The sequence below is a fragment of the Rhea pennata genome, chromosome 6 (genome assembly GCF_028389875.1).
Source record: "Rhea pennata isolate bPtePen1 chromosome 6, bPtePen1.pri, whole genome shotgun sequence".
Lineage (NCBI taxonomy): Eukaryota > Metazoa > Chordata > Aves > Rheiformes > Rheidae > Rhea > Rhea pennata.
In genome coordinates this window covers 42,470,345-42,492,784 of record NC_084668.1, presented here as the reverse complement: position 1 = coordinate 42,492,784, position 22,440 = coordinate 42,470,345, and the positions used below count along the sequence as shown (strand labels likewise).

The 22,440-nt window shown below is 42.2% G+C and overlaps 1 protein-coding gene and 1 pseudogene across 6 annotated transcripts in view; both read right to left on the bottom strand.

The window, feature by feature from the left end:
- Positions 1-1,675: 1,675 nt before the first annotated feature.
- Positions 1,676-2,757, bottom strand: LOC134142372 (uncharacterized; annotated as a pseudogene).
- Positions 2,758-6,148: 3,391 nt separating this feature from the next.
- Positions 6,149-22,440, bottom strand: part of HDAC4 (histone deacetylase 4) — a 270,190-nt gene continuing 253,898 nt past the window's right edge. For 5 of the 6 annotated variants that reach the window (XM_062578420.1, XM_062578418.1, XM_062578423.1 and 2 more), the window contains 5 exons: positions 20,987-21,105; positions 19,184-19,317; positions 11,801-11,885; positions 7,222-7,363; positions 6,149-6,762 (listed from right to left, as the gene is read on the bottom strand). In XM_062578420.1, the coding sequence (XP_062434404.1) occupies positions 6,723-6,762; positions 7,222-7,363; positions 11,801-11,885; positions 19,184-19,317; positions 20,987-21,105 (520 nt within the window). In that variant the 3' untranslated portion in view covers positions 6,149-6,722. Of the gene's footprint in view, positions 6,763-7,221; positions 7,364-11,800; positions 11,886-19,183; positions 19,318-20,986; positions 21,106-22,440 lie in introns of those variants that run through there. The other variant, XM_062578424.1, reaches the window with a different exon arrangement.

Below are 22,440 nucleotides of genomic sequence, written 5' to 3'. Positions count from 1 at the left end.
AACAACTTTTGGCAAAAGCACTTAATGGGAAACTGAAATCATATTTGAAATCCTCTCCAAGCAAACCCTCCTTCTAGATGCTTTAAGAGCTGGGTTTGATTGACCCGCTGTGGTTTTTCACACCAGCTGATGATCTTTCTGTTCCTGTAAGATCTTTCTCAAAATCCTGCCCAAAAGGGCCCCAGATACCTCCTCTTGAAGGAGCTGCAGCCTTGCACCCTCCCCCTCTGACGTGCTTACCAATGCTTTCTACTTGCACGCGGGTCGCGGGTCATCATAATTGGCAACTGCCCTCATGATTCTTGCACTGCCCTGAAGCAAGCACAGTATGGCGCTGCTGGGGCACCAGGCAGGTGCTGGCCTTGCTCACTCTGAGCTCCCTGGTCCAGATTTTGGTACTGCTACACCACAGCTTGGAGCAAGCGACATGCAAATGCATGCTGCCCATACAGGACTGCGCCTGCACTCACAGGAAGGAGCTGCCATTCCTGCTGCAGACAGGCATGGGGCAGGCTCCCGTGTTGTCCCAGTATGCAAACAGGGCATTGCGCAAGCTGACTTCTCTAATCCTTTGACTATCTCTAAGGGCAAAGGCCTACATGGGTTTAGACCATGAGCAACTTTGCCTGAGAGTGGAGGCAAGTGCATCCAGACACCTTTGTCACTATACATAGCAGAGATGTCATGAGTTTGTACCCTCACTCTGGTCACCTTGTCCTGGCTTTGGGGTCTCCTTTCTCAGAGAACTTTGGGAGAAGCTGATCTCTGCACGGTCTGAAGGACTGAACCTAGCACATACGGTCAGAAAGTAAAGCTTGCTGATACGGGATTTCCTCACGCTGGCTTTCAAGCTCCATCTCACTCACTGTACAGCAACAGTATGTTGCTGCTCATGCCATTTGATTTTGGCAATCACCGCCCTCTCGCGAGGCATGGACAATTTGGCTACATATGCAGAATCTGCTCAAATGAGACATAGGCATGATTTGTGCATTTACAGGACAGTCTTGCACAAGAGAGCAAAGCACAACCTGATCATCGTGAACAGAAATAGCAGATTACGTACCTTGGAGGTGAATGAACTCTCTTGATGGGCAGGCATGTCAGAGCGCCACTGTTCTGAGGAAGTAATTGCCATCTAAAATGGGAATAGGGATATCTATACCCACTGCAGACCTAGTCTGGGGGCAGGTAATTGTCTACCCAGCTCTCCTCAAAATACTCTTCCAAAGAAATTTAGGCTATTGCAAAGTGAAGGAAAAACAACTGCAAAACATTGAGTGGAAGGGAGATACAAAAATACCACTTTTTCCTCTGTGTTGATTTTTCCCAGTTAAGTCGCTCAGTGTTGGATTTTGGGGGGAAATGCAGCAAAGACCAGCTCTCATGGCCTTGCTGTTGGAAATCTAGTTTCAGTGGGAGACCATTATTTTTTTCTGCATTCTCTATAAGCAAGTACCTGTCTATCAACACCTTAGAACTGGCAGGAAAACTGCACAGAAGGTCTAACAATTCTCCTACCAGAGATAGCATGGCATATGTATGGATATCTTCTGGCCAAGAAGCTGGTTCAGTAATGAGTCCCTCTTCAATTACACTAAGAAACTCTATTTAAAGCACAGGAAGTATCACACAGCCTGGGGCAAGCCAGCTCGGAGCAATTAAAGCAGAGGCATCAGATAGAAAGATCAGTGACAGAAACAAAGATGGTACTATAATTAACTTTTTCTTTTTTATTTACACCACAAGAATAACAAGTTGTCATAATGTGGTACAAAATACTGGACTCCTAATAAAGTTGAAATTGAAGTTGGTACTGTCAGAGAAAGACACCATTGGCCAGTAAAAAAAAAACAAAAAGAAAACAAACAAACAAAAAAAAAAACAAAGAACAAACAAACAAAAACCAAGAATGAAAAAAATATTCCAACTCCACCAAGTAAAAGAAAGGACCATCAGAAAATTTAGCACAAAGAATGCTACCATCACTTAAAGTAGGGTCCATACAATAAGAGTGAAACTGTGTCTAAATTACATCGTAAACCGGTAGCTGCTACCAATGGTGACATCATACTGAGCATGTATAGGTATAAAGTAGAATATAATATAGTTACAACTTTTTTGATACTACATATCTGTAATAAGCTCTTGGGTGAATAATGTTTCAACCCCTCCCCCCACTTTTATATATATATTATATATATAAGTTTGTCATCCTCATAAATTGGAAAATAGCGCCTCCACTATGGAGCACAGAAAAGTGTTAATTTATTTTCTTTCAATAGGATACTTTATCAGCAATATCAAAGACAAAGTGAAGATGAGCTGAGAACGAGCTCAACTTCATGACAATGAAGAAACACATTTTTCCTTTTGATGTAAAGTCTCGTTTTAAACCACAGTGTTGCACAGTACAGGACTGTTTAAAGTGAATCCTACCAATACATCATGTAAAAGCAATTTTAAAAAAGTTAACACAGCTGTGCTGAAGAGTTAACTCTTTCAAGTCCTCGTCATTCACCTTCTTGGAATTAATGACTACATGTGTTGACAAAGGGTCATGTCCAACCTCCCCACCTAGTGAAGAAATTAAAATACTCAACAAAAATTTTTTTAAAAAAGGAAAAATGACACAGGCAGTTTACTTTGTGTGTTCTGTGTAGTTTCCCTAAAAACACTGTTTCCACATAAATACAATAAACTCTATTATTGGTAAGTCACAAGTGCTAGATAAACGTCTTTTTCTTCTTAAAATGAGAAATGTTTAAGTAGTCCTTTTTATTTATTCATTTTTTTACAATAAAAAGCACAATTTCTTATTAAGTTCAGTCAGACACAAAAAAAATTCCCACTCTCCTTCCTTTGTGTGTAGTTGTGTGAGTGCATGTGTTTGTGATCGAAAAATGTCCCAACCGTTGTCTCCGCAAATGCCACGAGAGGAAAAAAAAATTTTTTTCTTTTTTCTTTTTTCAAAGCTGCCAAGTTTGGCGTGCAAAATCTGTATACAATATAAAGACATGCCAACCTTACAGACCATGCAACCTCAAGGTGTAGGAAACTTAAAAAAATATATTCATATATATTTATATATATATTTATATATATCAATGCCCATAAAAGACGTGGGCCCAAAAAGTTTACAAAAGGAAGAATGGAATGAATACATGACTGTGACTAATAAAAAAGGAATGTTTTGTATCGAAAGTAAAAAAAAGAAAAAGAAAAGAAAAGAAAACCCAAATGATTAATTGCTTACTGCAAACACTGGGACTCGCTTCTATATCCGACGATTTCAAGATGTTCCTTCCCTTCCAAGTGGGGGGAAAAATCCCCCCTCCCCCCTCCGCACTCCCTGCCGTGCGGCTGCTCCCGGCGGAAGCTGCCGACTCCAAAGGTGGGGGAAAAATAATAATAATAATAAAAAAATACATATATATATAAACCTCGGTGATCCTCTAAATGAGGGGCCCCTTTTGCTTGCTGTCTGCACCGGCTCCCAGATCATCCAGACCTCACCCACAGAGCGGGCACGCTTCAGAAGCAAACGTGCCCGATTGGGATTTAGGAGGAGACAAGCTTGGAAGCCTTGGAAAATCATTCCATCTCCAGCGAAAGCTTTAGCAAAATGATTTACGGGAATGGGCACGGCTGTCCCGAGAGCAACAGTACGACAGAAAGCTGCCGACTACCTCGCTGCGGCCCCCTGGCTTGAACTGAAACCAAGGCGGCACAGTTGCTCTGCAGTTCCTCAGGAGCATAAAACCCAATTTCACACAAATTAGCATTAGGGAAAAAGAAAAAAAAAGAAAGAAAAAATTTTTAAAAATTATAAACCTGCTAGGAAGGCCTGACAACAAAAGCAATCGCGTAAACACGATCAGTGCCAACGTCTTGCAACTGGCTAAGTGAATATTCTAAATATTAAGTCACTGGATTCTGCAAGCCAGCTTAATTTTCAATCGCAGCAGCAAAGAGGCCGCTTTAAGAAACAGCACCCGCAGGCATGTTGCATTTTCACGCATAAGCCTGACTTCCAGCATACGCTGAAGACAGTTCTGACGACCAATGCTGTGCGCAATTTCCAAAAGTACGTGGGTTAGCAAAATTCAAACATGGTGCTGTCTGTTTTTGCAATCGCATTCTAAACATCAAAACAAAACCAAGTCCGCGTGTGTTTGCTCACATGGATGGTATGCTTCAAATTCTTTCCACAAGGAAGTTCTCAACAGAGCGAAAAGAGCCCCGTAAGAACTGGGAAATAAAAGTTACGACAAAAATGACCCCATCAGTTGTCATAACGAGAGCATAAACTAAAAATATACCCCTTAGTTGTTCAGATGACGGACCTGTGCTACTCTACTTCCAGGTTCAAGGAGGTTTAAGAAGGTCACACGCATCAATTCAGTCTCCTTTAAGCAACCCAGGGATTAGCTACTGCTCCTCTGGGCCACTTGCAAAAGGCAATGGGGAGCATAACTTCGCTCGCCCTCGGAAAAATAATTTAGAAAAAGGCTCTTTAAAAGTTGCAAATATGCCAGTCACGGTTGTTTGGAAAGAAGAGGAGAGAGAGAGAGACAGAGACAGAGCATGTGTGTGCGCGTGCGTGTTCCACGGGCGGCTGACAAGCCTGCTGGAGGGACGCTGCTAAAGTTGCAGGCGATCCTCACTGCAACCCCCGGGGAGGATAAAAGATGGTCACTCATGGCAATACCACTACGTGCAAGGTAAGGAGACGCCGTATTTTCTTTACAGAGCTACAAGAACAGAACTGAGGAAATATACAGTCATAGGTATCATTATACAAAAGAGCCTGTTGCATTCCCTCCTCCCCGATAAACATACGCGTTCCAGAAATCAACTCCGACGGCCTGCAACAATTCCTTACACCTGCAAAAAGCTGCTCACTGTTCAAAAGGCTTTTTTTTTTTTTTTAAAAAAAAAAAAAAGATAAAAAAAGAGGGGAAGAAAAAGAAGAAGAAAGGAAAAAAAAGGAAAGTAATGTATGGGTCAGAAATCAGGGAGGAAAAAGGTGTAGACACTGTTGCCGTTTAGAAAACAATGACAACAACAACAACAACAACTGCCAAATGGAAAATAAATGTCAGATCCACACAAACGAGGCTTCGGTAGGGTTTTCTGAAATATCGATATAAAAATTAATAGCAAATTCATAATCTTTGCTATAAAAACCTCATTTTTTGTTAGAAAAGGATCACAACTAAAAACCTTAACTTAAAATACAAATGCTTAGGGTAGTTGCCCGGTGGCTAATGTGTTGGTGTTCTGAAAACTTTCCAAACTGTAGATTGAAAGTACCCAAGTTTCAAACTGAATCCTTTTCCAAAAGCACCTTTACATTCCAATTCACAAATCTTTCCCTAGGGAGCTTTCAATGGCTACTATTATAGTATGCATTTATTATATATATTTTTCTATAAATGCATTATAAATATTTTATCAATAATTCATAAGAATCAGGTTTCTAAGCTTGGAATACATTTGGAATATACATTATACACATATATATATACTTATACCTAACAATTTAAGCAGTATCTCATGCTAGTTGCTTTTTATAAAAAGCATTCCAGTCTTAAACCTGCATTTGTGCCTAATACATGCTTCAACAACCAAATTGATAAGTTCAATTGCTAGATAATGTAGAACAGAAAATATTTGAAAATTGGATTCAAAAAATGGTTAAATTTCAAAGACCCAACAGTATTTGCCACTTTCTTGGCAACTACCTTATTTTTTTTTTCTTTTTGAAACAGTAATGAAAGAAAATAAAACAAATCCAAACTTCTAGACAGTTTTTGGAGACGCTCTATTCAGCTGATGCCTGCTTCCAACAATCATGCCAGCACAAGCCAAAAAGTCTTCCTTCCTGATGGCAGTTCTTGGCTTTTCCAAACTGAGGAAAAATATTCACGAACTGCTGCATTTTTTTGTTTTGTTTTTTTGTTTTGTTTTTTTTTACTTAAGGCATTGTTCCTCAAACTTCAGAAAATCCAGCTGCACCAAATCCATCAATTAAAAAAAAAGGCACAAACTCATCTTCAGATGGCTTTGGAGATAGTAAAGCCGACTCCATCTGGGCTACCATTTCCTCTTTTGTGTTTCCCCTCCCTCCCCTCTTTCCCTTTCCTTTAGATATAAGACTAGTCCTCTTTCCCTTTCCTTCACCATTAAAAATACACCATTTCACATTGTTCTGGTTTCAACAAGAATGTCTTTGACTCACAGGCAGGCAAGAGCCACTTAAAAAATCCAAGAAATGAAACTACAAGACGGGTTGAGTGGTTCAAGCGGAGATTGCTGAATTGTGGGTAATCAAATTGTAAGCACCAGTTTTAAATTAAGGTTTGTTTGTTTTATTTTCATATGTGGTGTTGAATCTTTGATTTCTACTTTTTGGCAACTCTGCCAAAGACTTCATGGGCGTCATTCCCCCTTTCAGCTCCAAGTGAGGATCAGAGGAAGAGTGCCCAGCATGTCAGTCCTTTACTGCTCTTCACCAGCATTTTTCTTTTTCAGCAAGTATATACTGTAGATGCATATAGATATGGAGAGATTTTTCGGTTGCTTTGTTTTACACCTGGTTGTCCTTCTGTATTCTGGAAAAAACCATGACAGGACGCAGGAGTAACAAGAGAAAGCTTCTTGGCAGAGCTTCAAGACAAAGACAAACAAACAGGAGAACTCCAGCTCAAAGGTGAATGCTACAGAGGAGGTTCCTCTTCCATGGGTTCATCATCAGGTCTGGATGGGATCAACAGACAGGCAAGATAGGATGGTGGAGAGAGAAAAGAGGGCTGAGCATGATAGAGTCGGACAATTTGTGCTGTTCTGTGCATACAAGTCTTGCACCTTCTCTTCCCATCACCATCCCACCCAGGGCAGTTTTGCTTAGCCAGCTCACCTGGAAATAAAACTTGCTGCCAAGAAGGTTTTTCAGCAACTGTGTTATCACTTGTACAATGTTAAAAATTGTCTTGCAGTGAAATCATTACACAAGGTGTGTGGCACTGTTGTTATTCTCTTTCAGTCCACGAGGTCTTTGGAGAACCCATGAAGGGCAGGGGATACACGGAACACACTTGAAGAAGACAAACCATGAAGACTGCTCCTTATGGCCCCTCCTGGGAGGGCAGATTTTTCCTGTTCCTATTCTCTACTCTTTCTAGGCTGTAACGATAAAAAGGAAGGAAAGCAACTTACCTCTTCTCAGCTGGCTTCACGCCTACCGACAAAGATGCCATGGCTGTTACAGTCTCTGCTTCTTCGTTCTCACACTTCTGAGCCTCAACCAAAGAGTACCCCACTGTGGAGGCATAACGCTGGAGTGAATGCCAATACTTGCCTGCAGCAGAGAGGAGAGAAGAGGCAGTTAGGGCTCCTGCACTATAACAGGTCAAACACCACACTCCTGCTTTCCCATGCCCAGTAGAAGGCTGAGAATTGACTGAGGCAGACTCATCACACCTCTTCCAAACCCTATGCAAAATGCAACCTTGACCCACACTTACTCTTACTTTAATGACTCTCAAGGTCCCAGGGCTGTGGAGAAAAACTGTAGATGGAAGCGAGTTCCTGAGAATGTGTGCTAAGGGTGCTTTGGCTTGTGAGGTGAGGACAGAAAGCTACCCAGAGCTGGTGACCTCTGAGCATGGTTTTGGAGAAACAGCAGAGCAGACCCTTTCCATAGCTTTGCAAGGATGCTCTGCACCAGCAGCAGCAGCTTTCAGCTCTTTGGCAAGAGGTCTAATACCCTCAAGGCATAGTAATGAGAATTAAGAAGGCTCACAGGTGACTGCTTGGTTTGGGAGGATGTTTGCCAAATAATAATACTGGTCCTAATGGCCATGCTTGGCCAAGCAGGCTGCTGTAAGAGAAGTTGCTTTGGTCTCTAGGCAGAAAAATCCATTTATTTTCTATATGATAGCAAAGATGACTCATGAGAACTGTCAAAGTGGCTTGTTAATTCCCCAGCAGCAGCACAGACAGTAACGGAAAATATGGCACTTTGTGCCGTACTGCTTTATTGGTAGATGGTGTTGCAAGGGTGTTGTATCTCAAAGATTTAGGTTTTAAGTATGTGTTTATCTTGTTTGCTTGGGCAAACAAGTTAAATTAGCATTATATTTTTCACTGTGAAACAGTGCAGTGGAATGATCTTTTAACCAAGCTATCGACAATAAAGGGCAAAACCCTTGTCACTATAGAAATATTGAAAATGGAGGAGAGAGGCCAAAATACTAGACCTTCACAGCTAGAAACTTACCAGGAGCTCTGGGATCCAACAAATCCCCAGGGCTGGGGGACGTTGTATAGGAATTTAGGCATAAAGAAGCAAAAATTCAAAAGCTATTGACATCACTGTAAAAATGCACCTGTGCATCCCACAAGCAAATCTAGGATGTTCAATCAGGGCTGACACCCTGTCTTATAATCACAGAATGGGAAAGGTTGGAAGGGACCTCTGGAGAACATCATGTCCAACCTCTGCTTAAGCAGGGTCAGCTAGAGCATGTTAAACAGGGTTGCAGCCAGGCGGGTTTTGAATATCTCAGAAAAGGAGACTCCACAACCTCTCTGGGCAACCTGTTCCAGTGCTCCGTCACTCTCACAGGAGAGAAATTCCTCCTCATATTCAGGCAGAACTTCTTGTGGTTCAGTTTGTGTTGGTTGCCTCTAGTCCTTTTGCATGGGACTACTGAAAAGAGTTTGGCCCCCTCCCCTTGACACCCTCCTTTCAGATACTTATACACATTGATAAGACCCCCCTCAGTCTTCTCCAGGCTTAAGAGGCCCAGCTCTCACAGCCGTTCCTCATTGGGCAGATGCTCCAGTCCTCTCATCATCTTCGTAGCCCTATGCTGGACTCTATCCAGTAGCTCCATGTCTCTCTCGTACTGGGGTGCCCAGAACTGGACGCAGTATTTGAGACGTGGCCTCAGCAGGGCTGAGTAGAGTGGCAGGATCACCTCCCTCGACCTGCTGGCAGCACTCTTTCTAATGCACCCAAGTATACCATTGGCCTTCTTGGACACAAGAGCACATTGCTGCCTCATAGTCAACTTGCTGTCCAGCAGCACTGCCGGGTCCTTCTCTGCAGAGCTGCTCTACAGAAGGTCAGCCCCTAGCCTGTACTGGTGCATGGAGTTATTCCTCCCTAGGTACAGAATTCTGCCCATGCCTTTGTTGAGCCTCAGGAGGTTCCCCTCCGCCCAGCTCTCCAGCCTGTCCAGGTCTCTCTCAATGGAAGCACAGCCCTCAGGGGTATCAGCCACTCCTCCCAGCTTGGTCTCATTGGCAAACTTGCTGAGGAGGCACTCTCTCCCTTTGAGCAGGTCATTGATGAAGAAGTTGGACAGGATCGGACACAGTACTGAGCCCTGAGGGATGGCACTAGCCACAGGCCTCCAACTAGACTCTGCCCCACTGAGCACAACCCTCTGAGCTCTGCCTTTCAGCCAGTTCTCAATCTACCTCACTGTCCACTCATTTAACGCACACTTCCTGAGCTTGCCTAAGATGATGTTCTGGGAGACAGTGTCCAAAGCCTTGCTGAAGTCAAGGTACACAATGTCCACTGCTCTCCCCTCAGCTACCCAGCTACTCATGTTATCAGATTGGTTAAGCATGCTTCGCCCTTGGTGACTCCATGCTGACTACTCCTGATCACCTTCTTTTCCTCCATATGCTTGGAGATGACATCCAGAAGGAGCTGTTCCATCACGAGGCTGACCAGTCTATAGTTGCCTGGATCCTCCTTGCCCTTTTTGAAGACTGGAGTGACATTGGCTTTCTTCCAGTCCGCAGGCACCTCTCCAGTTCTCCATGACCTTTCAAAGATGATGGACAGCAGCCTGGCAACAACATCAGCCATCTCCCTCACTACCCGTGGGTGCATCCCATCAGGGCCCATGGATTTGTGAATGTCTAGCCTGCCCAGAAGATCTCTAACCCTATCCTCCTCAACCAAAGGAAAGTCTTCCCTTCACCAGACTTTCTCCCTTGTCTCCAGGCTCTGGAATACCTGAGGGCTGCCCTGAGCAGTGAAGACTGAAGCAAAGAAGGTATTCAGTAACACTGCCTTCTCTGCATTCTTCGTCACCAGGGCTCCTGCCCCATTCAGTAGCAGGCCCACATTTTCCCCACTCTTCTTCTTGCTACTGATGCATTTGAAGAATCTCTTCTTGTTGTCCCTTGCCAGACTTAATTCCAAATGGGCCTCAGCCTTCCTCATCGCATCTCTGCATACTCTGACAACAAATCAAAGATGCTCTTCCTTTTTGGTTAGGGAGAAAAGGTGGGAGGCTGAAACTGGAATGCTGACTGGATGAATATGCCAAGAGTGATGGAGGTTAGGATTCCTAGTTATGCAGCATAAGTCTGCTTTGAAGAAAAGTTGTACTACATTGGGTGTTCAAAAAGTAAAGACAATTCCTTTTTCACTTCAAAAGCCTCAGAAATTTTAGACCTAAGGAAAAATATGTGAGAGGGAAGGGTGTATCCCAGATTTGGACTGAACATCTGCATTAAGTTATAGCTGGCTAGTCTTGCTATACTTTCATGGGCAAATCACCTACAGTTAAGGAAGTCAAAGTCATGTCTGTTTTGTTTGTCTTTGATTTACCACTGATGGACATCCTTTTCCAGTGAAAGGAGCATGTCTGGACAAGAAATGAAGGGCAGAAGTATCTGCAGCACAACCAGAGGCTCCCGAGAAGAGCACAGAGAAGGCCTCAGAGTTAAGGGATGTTCCCTTGGTTCTGAGGCAGCACCATGCAGAATTTGCCAGTGCCCAAGCAGTCACACCAAAGGTTGAAAGAATGAACATGTACAATGAGGCCATGCAGATGAGGAGAAGGATCTTGTTTTCAAATCTTGTTATTTCTATTGTATCCTGCAGCATACCTGAGTGTGTCATTCAAAGCCCCTTTTCTAATTTGTTGTGCTTATTTTAAAGAAAAAAAAATCATTGTGGCTGACTCAAGGTACTGCTAAGGCATCACATCACTGCTGAACACTGCCACTGCACAGCAGCTTCTGGAAATTGAATTTAAATTCCATAGGTCAGGTCCTAGCATAGTGAGATCCCCACATTACTCAGGGAACCTCACTACATTCCCCATGAACATCCCCAGGAAATCTTCAACCACCAAGATTTTAATCGTCCCCTCCATGGCTAAACAAACCCACAATATTAGCAGCTTTAGGCAATACTCTGGTTAACTTTCACTCCTATCCGTTCTTAATTAATGAATGCAACCATACCCAACTAGACTTATGTTAACTGCAGATACTTGAATAGCTTTTGAAGAGATACCCATGTGCTCCAAGTACAGGAGAACCTGCTCTTTAGAGGGATAGTAAACATGCTTCTGCACTGGATTTAATATTAATTCTTACACTGAGATCAAAACACCTTGCTGGGTGACTGCATGCCTCACTGCTTGCTGCATCCCCATCCACAAATGTAACCTTCTGCACTCCAATCTGTGGTCAACTAAGCAGCTGTAGGCTCAGAGACACTTATACAGTCCAATTCCAAGAGCTGAAGCATTTCTCTAAATTTATTGATCTCTGTGCATCGCTTAATGCACTGCTGCAAGCAAGACCAACTTGTGGCTGCACAAATCCAGTTTACTGTGCAGTAATCATCTGCAAATTGGACTGGTGAACGCAGTGGCCTGATTTTGAACATGTGATTGCCAAGATGATGGAGAAGTCAAACTGGTGCCCTTTGGGTAATTTAACAGTGAATCAGCTGTGTGAATGTGAATATACTCACTGTGTATCTCGATGACTTTCTCCATGGAATGGACTGCATTAGCATTTGCTCTCTGCTGGAAAACCTTTTCTGGAAGAGGGTCAAGCTGGAGAGAGAGAGAGAGAGAGAGAAGAATACCACAGAAATGTTATCTCAAATTAGAGAACAGGTATGAAGCTTGATTTAGCAAATGGCTCTGCTGTATGAACCTGCCACTCTACTCTTCTAATTCCCATTACCTGACTCTAGCTAAATATCCAAAATACACAGGTTTTTTAAACACTCTTCTAAAACTCAAGGCAATATGCTGAATTTCTAACTGCAAGCACTCTCCAGCTTTGTCAACCTCAACACTCTTCTACACTCACAAAATGCTATAGGGTTTGCTCACTTGCAGAACAACCGTAGGTGTGCATTTACATCGTAATAGCTATATCAGTAAGCATGCACAGCTGTTCTCTAACAGAACTTCTGCAGGAGGTAATACGGATTATTTTGCAGCATGGACAAGTCCTCAGAGAGGGACATACGATGGAAACTGAATATTAAAACAAAATCACATGAAAACAAAAGGAACTTAAAAATACGATAGCAGCCATGCTCCCTTTTTTCCTCAAAAGAAACAAAAGGGGTGGCTTTTTAATTCTTCTAAACACCTGATCTAGTAAATGTATTGACTTCTAACTATTTGAAAACATCTGCACCCGAAGAGTAAATAGCCTCATTTTAATAAAGATAAACATCTTTTTTCATCCAGCACAAAGGAAGCAAAATCCTGCTTTAAATCTACACTAAGTACAACTGTAACTACAAAGTCACTGCTGATGTCTCTTACTAGCTGATGAGTTAGTCTTGCCAGGGCATAGCACTAGACCCATACTTTAATCTTTATGAAATTCACTCTGAAGTTCTGGGAAGGATAGTATTAGGCAAAAAAATTTAGTCTTTCTGATGCTGGTTGCTGTCCTTTGCCCTTTATATAAAAATATCACAGCGAAACTATGCTGCTAATATCGAAACAGTAAGTCCAAGATGCAAGTCCAGTCCAGTAAGTGCAAGCCTTCCAAAAAATTTCGATGTAAAAGCACATAGCAAGCATGCACCCTTCTGAGATTTCCTGTTTTTATGCAGTAAATGTAAATGACACACTGTATCTGCCTGTGATAATTTTGTTCTTAAATACACCCCACTCTCACAATGTCAGCTTTGTCATTCTTGCAAACCTTTAACAATAAAACAGCAAAACACTAGTAACATAATTTACTTAACAAGGAATTTAGAACATTGGAGCATCTTCATAGTGCTGAAGAGAGATAATCAGCAAATCCCACTCTAAAGCAACTCTTTGGTGTCCTTTTGCAGTAATACTTGTTTTGTCATATGAGTGAAAGTCACATGAATCCATCTGTAAAAGCCCTTAAAGCTGTTCAGTGTCCACTTCACTAAATACGTACGCAGTGGTGTACATGGGAAGTATGCAGCTGATGGAGTTACCTTGCAGTAAACCTGCACTGCTGTCAAGATAGACTAGTGTAGTCCATGAATATGAAATAAGCTGACCAGGTAAGCGTATTGTTTTACCATTAGAGCTATGTCTCCATTAGAGGTCTCAGCAAGCCCAATTCTATCAACTAGGGAGCACACAACTTTTTACCAACAGAGCTGTGCTGGCAAGTGGTAGGAGCACAGATCTGGCTTGCAAAAGCATAACTGCACTGACACCATGTTGTCCATACCTGGGCTCTGACAAGCATGGCTATTTTAAATGAATAAACTCACACCTGAAGTAATAGCGCTCAACAGGTAAAAGCTGCTATAGACCTGAGACTTGCTGGACTAGAAAGTGGTAACATCAAAATAGGCTCATTTTAAAAATGCAAACTCTCCTTTCAGTTTGCAGTCAGGAGGCTGTAACACTATGAGGGAATCCAGGTCACCTTAGTATTGGTGTGGACAAATGCACTTACTGTCACCAGTCGACAATATATCAAAAAGATCTCATGTTAACTAATGACATTTGGAGGGGAGATTAGACTGCTTGCCTGCCAGCTGCCTCCAGAACCCATGGCAGGCTGCAGCAAAGGGCCTCTGATCCTGCTGCGGCTTCATAACCAAAGTGGTAAGTGCTCTGCCTATATCCCATCCTTACCCTGCAGCCTTTGATCATTACAGAAAAAGAAAAATAAGCTAACACTCGAAATGCCGTATCCTTTTCCCTGCTGTTCTTACACTAGGAATTTGGAAGGTGGATGTCACAGAGAAGCAAGAAAAGGTTATTTTACTAATAGAACATAAAAAAAAAAAAAAAAACAGCAGCAAAAGCTCTTATGCAGCATGCTGAGACCATGAAGAGAAGCTCTGTAGCAACATGGTCTGAGCAGGACATGAGAGATGCAGCCATTAGCACAAGCATCGTCTCCCAGAGGAAGGTTCCAGACAGTGCTGCCTGAGGTTTGTTTTAATTTTTATTTATTTCCCTTTAAAAATAAACATAAGAAGGGGAAAATGCCTTTTTCCTATTGGGTTACTTCTCTCATCCCAAGACGACTATTCTCTGAAAAGCTAAACTGTCCCCTTTGCCCTGTATGAAGTTATTAAGCCTTGCATTGTCGCAGCTATGATGCTTGCTTTGGTTCCTACAGAGGAAGAAATTTGGGCTCAAATAAAAACATCCCACAATTCTTATTAGTCTTTTTTTTTCCTTAAAGAGCTGCTGAAGACCTTAAGATATATTCACCTTGCTCTTGTCTGCCTTTGAAAACAGAACAAGGATTTTAATATTGCACAGTTGTGGCTGTGACACAGGGAGGTAGGAATTAGGGCTGCATCTCACAGGGGGACTAGTATAGAGATAACCTCCCTCAGGAAGGGAGGTTAAATCTGCAGTGTATCGCAAAGGGAAGGAGCTTGGTTTATTTGCTTTTAATAAACGACATTCTAGAGAGCAGTAATTTTTTCTGGGACAGGACAGACATCTGCTTGGTAGGTAATGGTGCCCCAGCAGAACAGCTCTCCTTGGGTCATCAAGACAGCCAACTGTTTTGATTTAATTCACATGAACTCAAGGGGTTTCATAACCAACTAAATACTCAAGAAAAAGCTTTCAATAGAGTTGATGCTTCTCCCCCTGACCTGGTTCTCCACAAAAAGGTGACTTCACAGACCGTCAAGGTTGGGTATCCAAAACTGGAAACATCTACAGCCATTGAATGTGTCTGAAAATACTGGTCAAGGCTCTTACAGAGATAATCCCCAGCAATGGAAGCAGCCACTGTTTAGTAGTTAATAATCTATGGCAAAGTTTTTCAACTTCCACTGAAAGCCAGTAGAAGCTCCAGCCAAGAGATGTGCTTATGAGACCACATGGTTGCCACTAGGTAGGTACTTCACGAGGACTAGAAATTGCTCTATTCCAGAACCAATAATTATAGACTGCCTTAAAAAAAAAAAAAAAAATCTGTACTCTAAAAATAACTCTTGCCAAGACTGGTTTCTGTGTGACATTAAGTGAAGGCCAACCAATTCCTGGACAAATCCTTAAATGAGAACTTTAGTAACGCCTTCTAGTTTACGCTAACATAAAGCACACTCAAAATCAGACAGCTTAGCTGTGTGTTACTTCACAGATGAATCGTTCTAATTGCATGCTACTCTTCCTAAAATAAAAGGCACAGACAACAGATTTACCCATCAGTCCACTAGACAGGGAAGAAAATACCTCTGGGCCTTAGACAAAGGTTTTAAGCAACTGTTTATCATCAATTTCTTTTTTGTTCAGGATGTCCAGAGTTTGATACTGGATTCACCTCAGCTACTTCTGCACCAAAAATCTGGAAGACAAAGTATTTCCAGCAATCACATGCAATACTGTTGTTCTTCTGGCTGCTGCTTAGGTCGTATCTCCCATGACATGTCTCTTTTTTCCCTCCTCACAGTTAGCACAGTTGGCATGAGCACTTTACATCCTGCTCTAGGCATGGTGCTGGCACAGCTTGTAGCCTTGAGAAGCAAATGTCATTAATGTCTAGATGTTTTGGCTTGGTATTTCTCATAGGACAGAACTTGGTTTTAAGAGGAGCAGTTGACAATGCCTGGAAAAGAATCATTGCTGCTTGCCCTGTTCTCCCATGCTGCTTTTAGGAGCCACTTTGAATATTAAAATAGCAACAGTGTCCTACTGACCTAAATTATCATTAAGTGACTCTTCTCTGCCTCATGTCTGCCTTTGATTTTTCAGCTAAAGTCACGTTAGTATTGAACAAGTAAATTTGTAATTAAAGAAATATATGTATTTTCAAATGACCTCTCATGTTGCTAACTCATTTTACATTGAAATAATCCGCTGCAAAGCTACTGTTCTGCTTTAATTTCCTGGACAGTTGGGAACAACCGCAGCTTTTGCTGTTGGAACTGCACACACAAAGCTTTTCCAAAGCTGGGGTTTTGATCTCTGTTGGTGAAAGCAGACACTTGGGGGACTGGTATTGCTCCCCTCATTTCCTACCATTTTGCTACATACCTCAGCCAGATCTCTTCTGTTAGCAAATTTCCCTGCAGCTCGTGGCTGTCTGCAGCTGGCTGTCCATGTGCATGCATGCAAAATTGTCTAACACACTGTATATCAAACTTCATCAAAGGGCCGGCAAGACAAAGTAACAGCAGTTCACTCCAACTTCCTCGCATTAAAAAGATTTTATAAAAGACCTTGATAAAACTAGTGCTTCCTGCTTTTTGATGTGTGGCTAAGAGAACATTATCGTGGTATCTGTGTATGCTTACAGCCCCCTTAGGAAAAGTGAGAACAGGTCCATCTCTAAATATTTTAAAGCTCCTTATAGCTGTCCTGATTCACTGACCCCCCCCCAAAAAAAATGATCTTATGATGATTTTCTACCTTTAAGGATCAACATTCGCTCTGCTAAATGAAAACACTCAGCGAAAGGACATCATCCAAGTTATTGTGAGTATTAAAATCTCCAAAAACTGCACAGTTCCAAACACGAACATGGCTCAGAGCGAGTGCTTATTTATTGCGTACAGATTCTCACAGCACATTTTAGTCACTTGACTGCTCTATAGCAGCATATTAAGTGAGAGGACTGACATCTTTCACGTGTTATTTCCCCAGTCTTCCCTTTGGTGTGTATCTTGCTGCTAGAGCTGGCTGCATCCAAGGTTTGGATGGAGCTAAAGAGATTGCCTTACTGACAATAATAGTGCCATCAGCTGCCAGATTAAGAGAAGTGGGTGCTGAAATAATAAAAAAAAAAATATTGCTTGGAGGTGGATGTAGCAGTTGATTTTCAAGTTTTCAAGAGTCCCAAGGACTGAGCACAAGCTGGACCAATTATGCATGCTGAGAGCCTTATCAGAATTGCCCAGTCAGGCACAAGGAACTAATACTTTCTGGACACTTGGAAGATGGGATGCTAGATGACTGAAACAGATGCTTTTGATGAATCCCAGCTGTTTTACCAATGGCCTATTGGACTGGTTAGTGAGGTTTCCTCAGGCGTTGTTGTCCTTTGTGTAGCGTGTGTATACTCTAAAATAGAACATTTCTGTGAAAGGCTGGAAGAAGCAGCAAATCTGTACCTCCATATAGATCCAACCTCTACTCCTAATTCCTAGACCTAAGAAAAGCTGGTGGTCACTATTTGCTTATGGCTCAGGAACACCCCAAAAAGTTAAACCTCACTGGAGGAAGACCTGGGGCTGAAGTATTACTTGGCTTCTTCTTTCTGCAGCACTGCACTTTCAGATATTGACCATAGAGCTTCCCTCAGCTCCTGCATAGCATCCTTTCTTCACCAAAGGGTGATGAGACGACCTGGTTGTGTTCTCCAAGACAGGTGAGAGTTTTAGAAGGAGCCTTCTTCCTTGGCAAGGTCATTGGCAGCCAAGTTCTTGCCTGCTGCAGAAGAGACCACTGCCTTCAGAGGTCTGCTCTATCACACACTACAAGGTCATCTTGGCAGCCTCCTCGTGACTTTTTACTCACGTCATGGCCTTTCAAGATTTGCTCACATGCACAAAGTACTCTGAGGGCAATCCCTTAACTGAAAAGGCAGCCTGAAAGACTTCAAATGCACTAGCTGGCCGATAAGTGCTGCTCTAGGTTTCACAGCCACCTCCAACTCAAAATCATTTTGGTCACTTTCATATAATGTTGAAATTTTTAGTGCTTTGTAGCCTATGTAATTGCACCGCTCTGCTGTCAATGATTTATGATACAAATCGAAACAACTGTTTTGAACAGCTCCTCAGAGTCTCTACTACACTAGGACACCCTTGAGCAATAACGAACAATGATAGCGCCTGTGGCTCCAGTCTAACCAAATGTGTGTTCCTTTGTATGAAGTGCAATTTTTCTGGATGGAAAATTACCACTATGCACTTCTGTCATCTACTAAGTCAGCCTAAGACTCTGCCCTTATGACTGCAGTCATCCTCTGAAAACTCTGAATGGAGAATGGGTGCCCAAAAAAGAGGAATAAACGAGAGAAATGAGAGAGGATGGACCCAAACGAAACAGTTGCTCAAATGTACAAGCCTACAAACTATACAGAAAAACATTTGCTGAACTGAAGCATATATATACAAATATAGCAGACTCACAAGAGCCTTAACCTGAGCTTTTGTTACAAATAAGTGGTTTTTATATTTCCTCACTGCACGAGCTAGCAGTATGTGACCCTGAACTCCCAGAGCCCAAAGGCATGTCAAATGCCACCGTCAAGTTTTTAAATACCAATCATTTGGAAGAAATGTATCCTTCAACTGCTCATTTGCTACCATTTGCAGCAGATGCTAAAAGTCAGGATTGCAGCAAAGATGATGGGAAAGAGGAATTCGAATAATTTCTTCCTTTATCCCACTGATGTTAAGAACAGAGAGAAAAGCTAAAGTATCTATGTCTGTAGAAAAACACCCTGACCTCCCCTAGACACCACGAACCAGATTTCCTTTGTGCATTTCTCTGGCTTGCCCTTATCTTGCAATCAAATACTATGGCCTTTCTCGTCAACCTCTGTAACATAATTGGGCTTTTTCAATACAGAAACGTGCAGAAGGTACAGAACATAAGATAAACCAAAAAAAACCCCAACAATCCAAAATGGAAAACAATGTCAAGCAAGCCGCATGATGGAGCAGATACACTATACCACTAGAAAGGAACTACCTTAACAAAGGTAGTTAAAAAAATTTAAACATACAGTCTTTAACTCTACCAAAAAAAAGGAGAAAAGCTAGAAACAATGACAAAAATTCAGTAAATGCACTATTTTGGGGAGTCATCCAAATTCACCCCTTGGAAACTCTGCAAGAAAGTATACAGTGCTTGCAGCACTTGGCACTCATCAAGAGGAGGCCATCCACAGTGTGTGTTCATTTTCGCTGTACCTCGTTTCCCAGCAAAGCAGAAACACATGCTTCTGAGGCGTCGCAAATGGCGGTCAGGTCATGGCCTCCTTCGAGGGCCAGAACGACGCGACCTCCGGCCAGGCCCATCAGCTGCTTCGTCAGGTACCCAAAGCCTGCAAGCGGGGGACAGGAAACGCAAGAGAAAGGGCAACGGTGGTCACTAGGCTCAGACTTCTGGCACAGCATCAAAGCAGCGTAAAAAGGAATTACATCATATTAAAGAAACCGCAAGGGATCCGAAAGGACGGAGCGCGTAATAGAAGCCAGGTTTGATTTTAATACATTCGTTTCAGGATTCCGGCTCTGGTTGCCCTTTGAATGGGCTCAAACATGTGGAGTGTGGGGCAGATCCTTCTCTCCGCGCCTGGAGCTCGCCCGCTACCGTTTTGCCTCCATAAGAGGCATCAGCATCCTTCCTATGACCAAACATAGCAGCAAATATCAGCTTTAGAAGGAAGGAAAGGGGATAGAAGGAGGCTGCTTTTTGCCCATATTTCTAAGGCATGAGAAGCAAAGAAGTCATGCAGGAGGCATGGCGGGGGGGAGGGAAGGGAGGAAAACAGGGGAAGGGAGGAGGTTAAGAGGAAGTAAGTAAAATTGTTGCCGGTGCTTTTAGTTGTGACAGCAGCATTGCAGTGCCCCAGAGATATTTGACATCTAGTTCTTAACAGACGGTTCTTCCAGTACATAATATGCTGTAAAAATTCCTGGGGCACCCAGGGACTTTGATCATATGACACACAATACATTTCTACCCGTTAAACAAAACAGAACCAAGCTGTGAGGATTTAAAAAACATGTCCTCAAACCAACCCTCCCCCTCAAAAAAAAAAAAAAAAAAAAAAAAAAAAAAAAAAGATAATCCAGTACACTTACACCCTCCTTCCCAATTCCCTATTTTTTTGTCTTGCACTGAGTTGCATAACTCCCCCAAGTGCCTCTGCAAATTGGTAAATTAGCAGCCAGATAAAAGATGCATGACACCCATAACACAATATCCAACCTCTCCGTTAGAGTAGCAAAGCACAGGAGTTTCAACAAGCAGGTAAACACACGATTTTCATTGCAGAGTGTTTCTTATGTCTTAAATAACTTGTCTCTTGTAAATCTATTCCACTTTATTCTTTTATAATGTTTATAGCTTCAGACACCTCAAGAGGTTCTGAAGTCCAGTGCAGAGAGTGTTTCCTGACTGAAACAAACTCTTAAAAAAAAAAAAAATCCCATTGCTTTTGCAAGGAAGAAAACCTGTCTTCTTGACTGGCCTGAATGAAACAATGCCAGATAAACCCAGTGTAACCAAGAGAAGGGAAAAAGAAAACCCTCTTCAGCCCATCTCCTGTGCAGGGCAAAACATCACAGATCCAAAGCAAAAAGAAAATGTGCAGTTCCAATTTTAGTAAAATATCCTGGAGAAGGCAACAGACATCTACTAGCATTCAAATTAGGGTATTCTGTTTACATCTGGCACTTCCTCTTTCTTCAATTTTGCATTCAAACATGAATTTTTTCTTACTTAGCAGCTAGCTTCTACAGAGATTCAACTACAAAAGGCTTCATAACTTTCTTTATAAGTGAAACACATAATGCTCCCAGACAAGAAAGTCTTTAGCCAGCGCAAAGTGCAATGCCAAAATGCATGGAAATGCACAGAAAAATTCTGAAATTAAAGAGTTGAAGATAGATACTAAAGAGGTAAAAACTGGAAATATTCTATTGAAGACCCTAGGACAGCAATTTACAGCAGTGTAGGATCCTTGCTGTTGTAATGCCGCAACTTACATTTTGCTGATAGATTATATCCTCCAAGCGGTGTAGGATGGCCTTCCACTGCGTCAAAACCAGATGACACCAGCACAACATCTGGGGCAAATTCATTGGCAATAGGCATTACTACCGTTCTGCAACAGAAGATTAACAACGTCAGATCCATTATTTTGGCTCTCGAAGGAACAAAGGAACACTTAAACCTTGAGCAAACTCTCCTAAATCCTGGTGGTTTTATTCCACAGGAGTAAACTCCATTTCCTCGTTCTTTAAAAGATGAGAAGCTGGTTGCCCAGCCATCACATTATTGTTTTGGTGAGGTGCATTATTTCCATCATTAACAGCCTGATGTTCAGCCCAGGGGAATAACCTTCCATACACTGTGGTTTCTGTGTGTGGTCATGTCCTGCTTCACAGACATGGTCAGCCAGAGCAGAAAGGGCATGAGGAGAAAGGCACAGACTGTAAAGTCACCTGGAACACTGGTCCTGTAAGGACCTCAGTGTGTGGTACTGGTTGCCCAGCTGCAGCAATGTATTCTATCTAAATATCTGCAAAGGTACTTACTTTTTTCCATGACACACTTTTCGTTAACCAGAATGAAAGGCTGGGGAGGTCACAGTGCACAGAAGCATGCCCCAGTATATAGCTGCATCTGTCTGGTGAGGGCAGGCAATACCACAGTGCCCATTTGGTCTCCACTTATTTGTCACTCAGTAAATAGCCGCTTGTGCCAAAGGAAGCTTTAATATGCAAATATCCCACCCAAATCCACCTTACAGAATGTGATTCCCTGTCCCTCTTGCTTTTGTTGTCCTCTAAAAAACAGACTGAATTCCTTAGCATCAGCAAACCAATGCCTGTTGAGGCTGGCATTCAAATGAAGTAAGAGGTCTATCTTTGTGCTTTCTCAGTAAAAGGCATTTTCACATCGATTTATCTCTTTAATCTGCTCCATTTCTGTTCAAAAATCTACATGAGGTTGCAAAGCATCCCATTTCTGATGCCAAGATGCCAGCTAAGCAAAAAAGAGAAGTTTGGCAGGGGGCAAGTAATTGCTTCTTCATCTAGTGCAAACACAGTGGAACTGAAATTACTGCAATGAAAAATTTCAAAGGAGCAGAGTTTCTTAATAAACAGGATACAGACACACACAATCTCTCCTGATTAAGAAAGCCTGTAGCAAGCATTCTTGGATGAATACCTTCTTTTGCATGCACTTTATGCCAGGGGTACATGCATTCAGAGGTTTGAAAACTGTTTTGAATCGTTATGATGAGGCAATGATAACTGCAGGAAATGGCGGAAAAGCAAGGAGATGCCTTAAGTTAAAAGTTTCCCATTCAAGACTCTTTATACAAAGTAGCATTTTCCAAATGAAGTTCTTCTCTTATAAAAGCATCAACTGATTTTTAGATGCATCTCTCCAAATGTAAACAGCTGCTGTAAGATTAGGGAAAACTGAATCA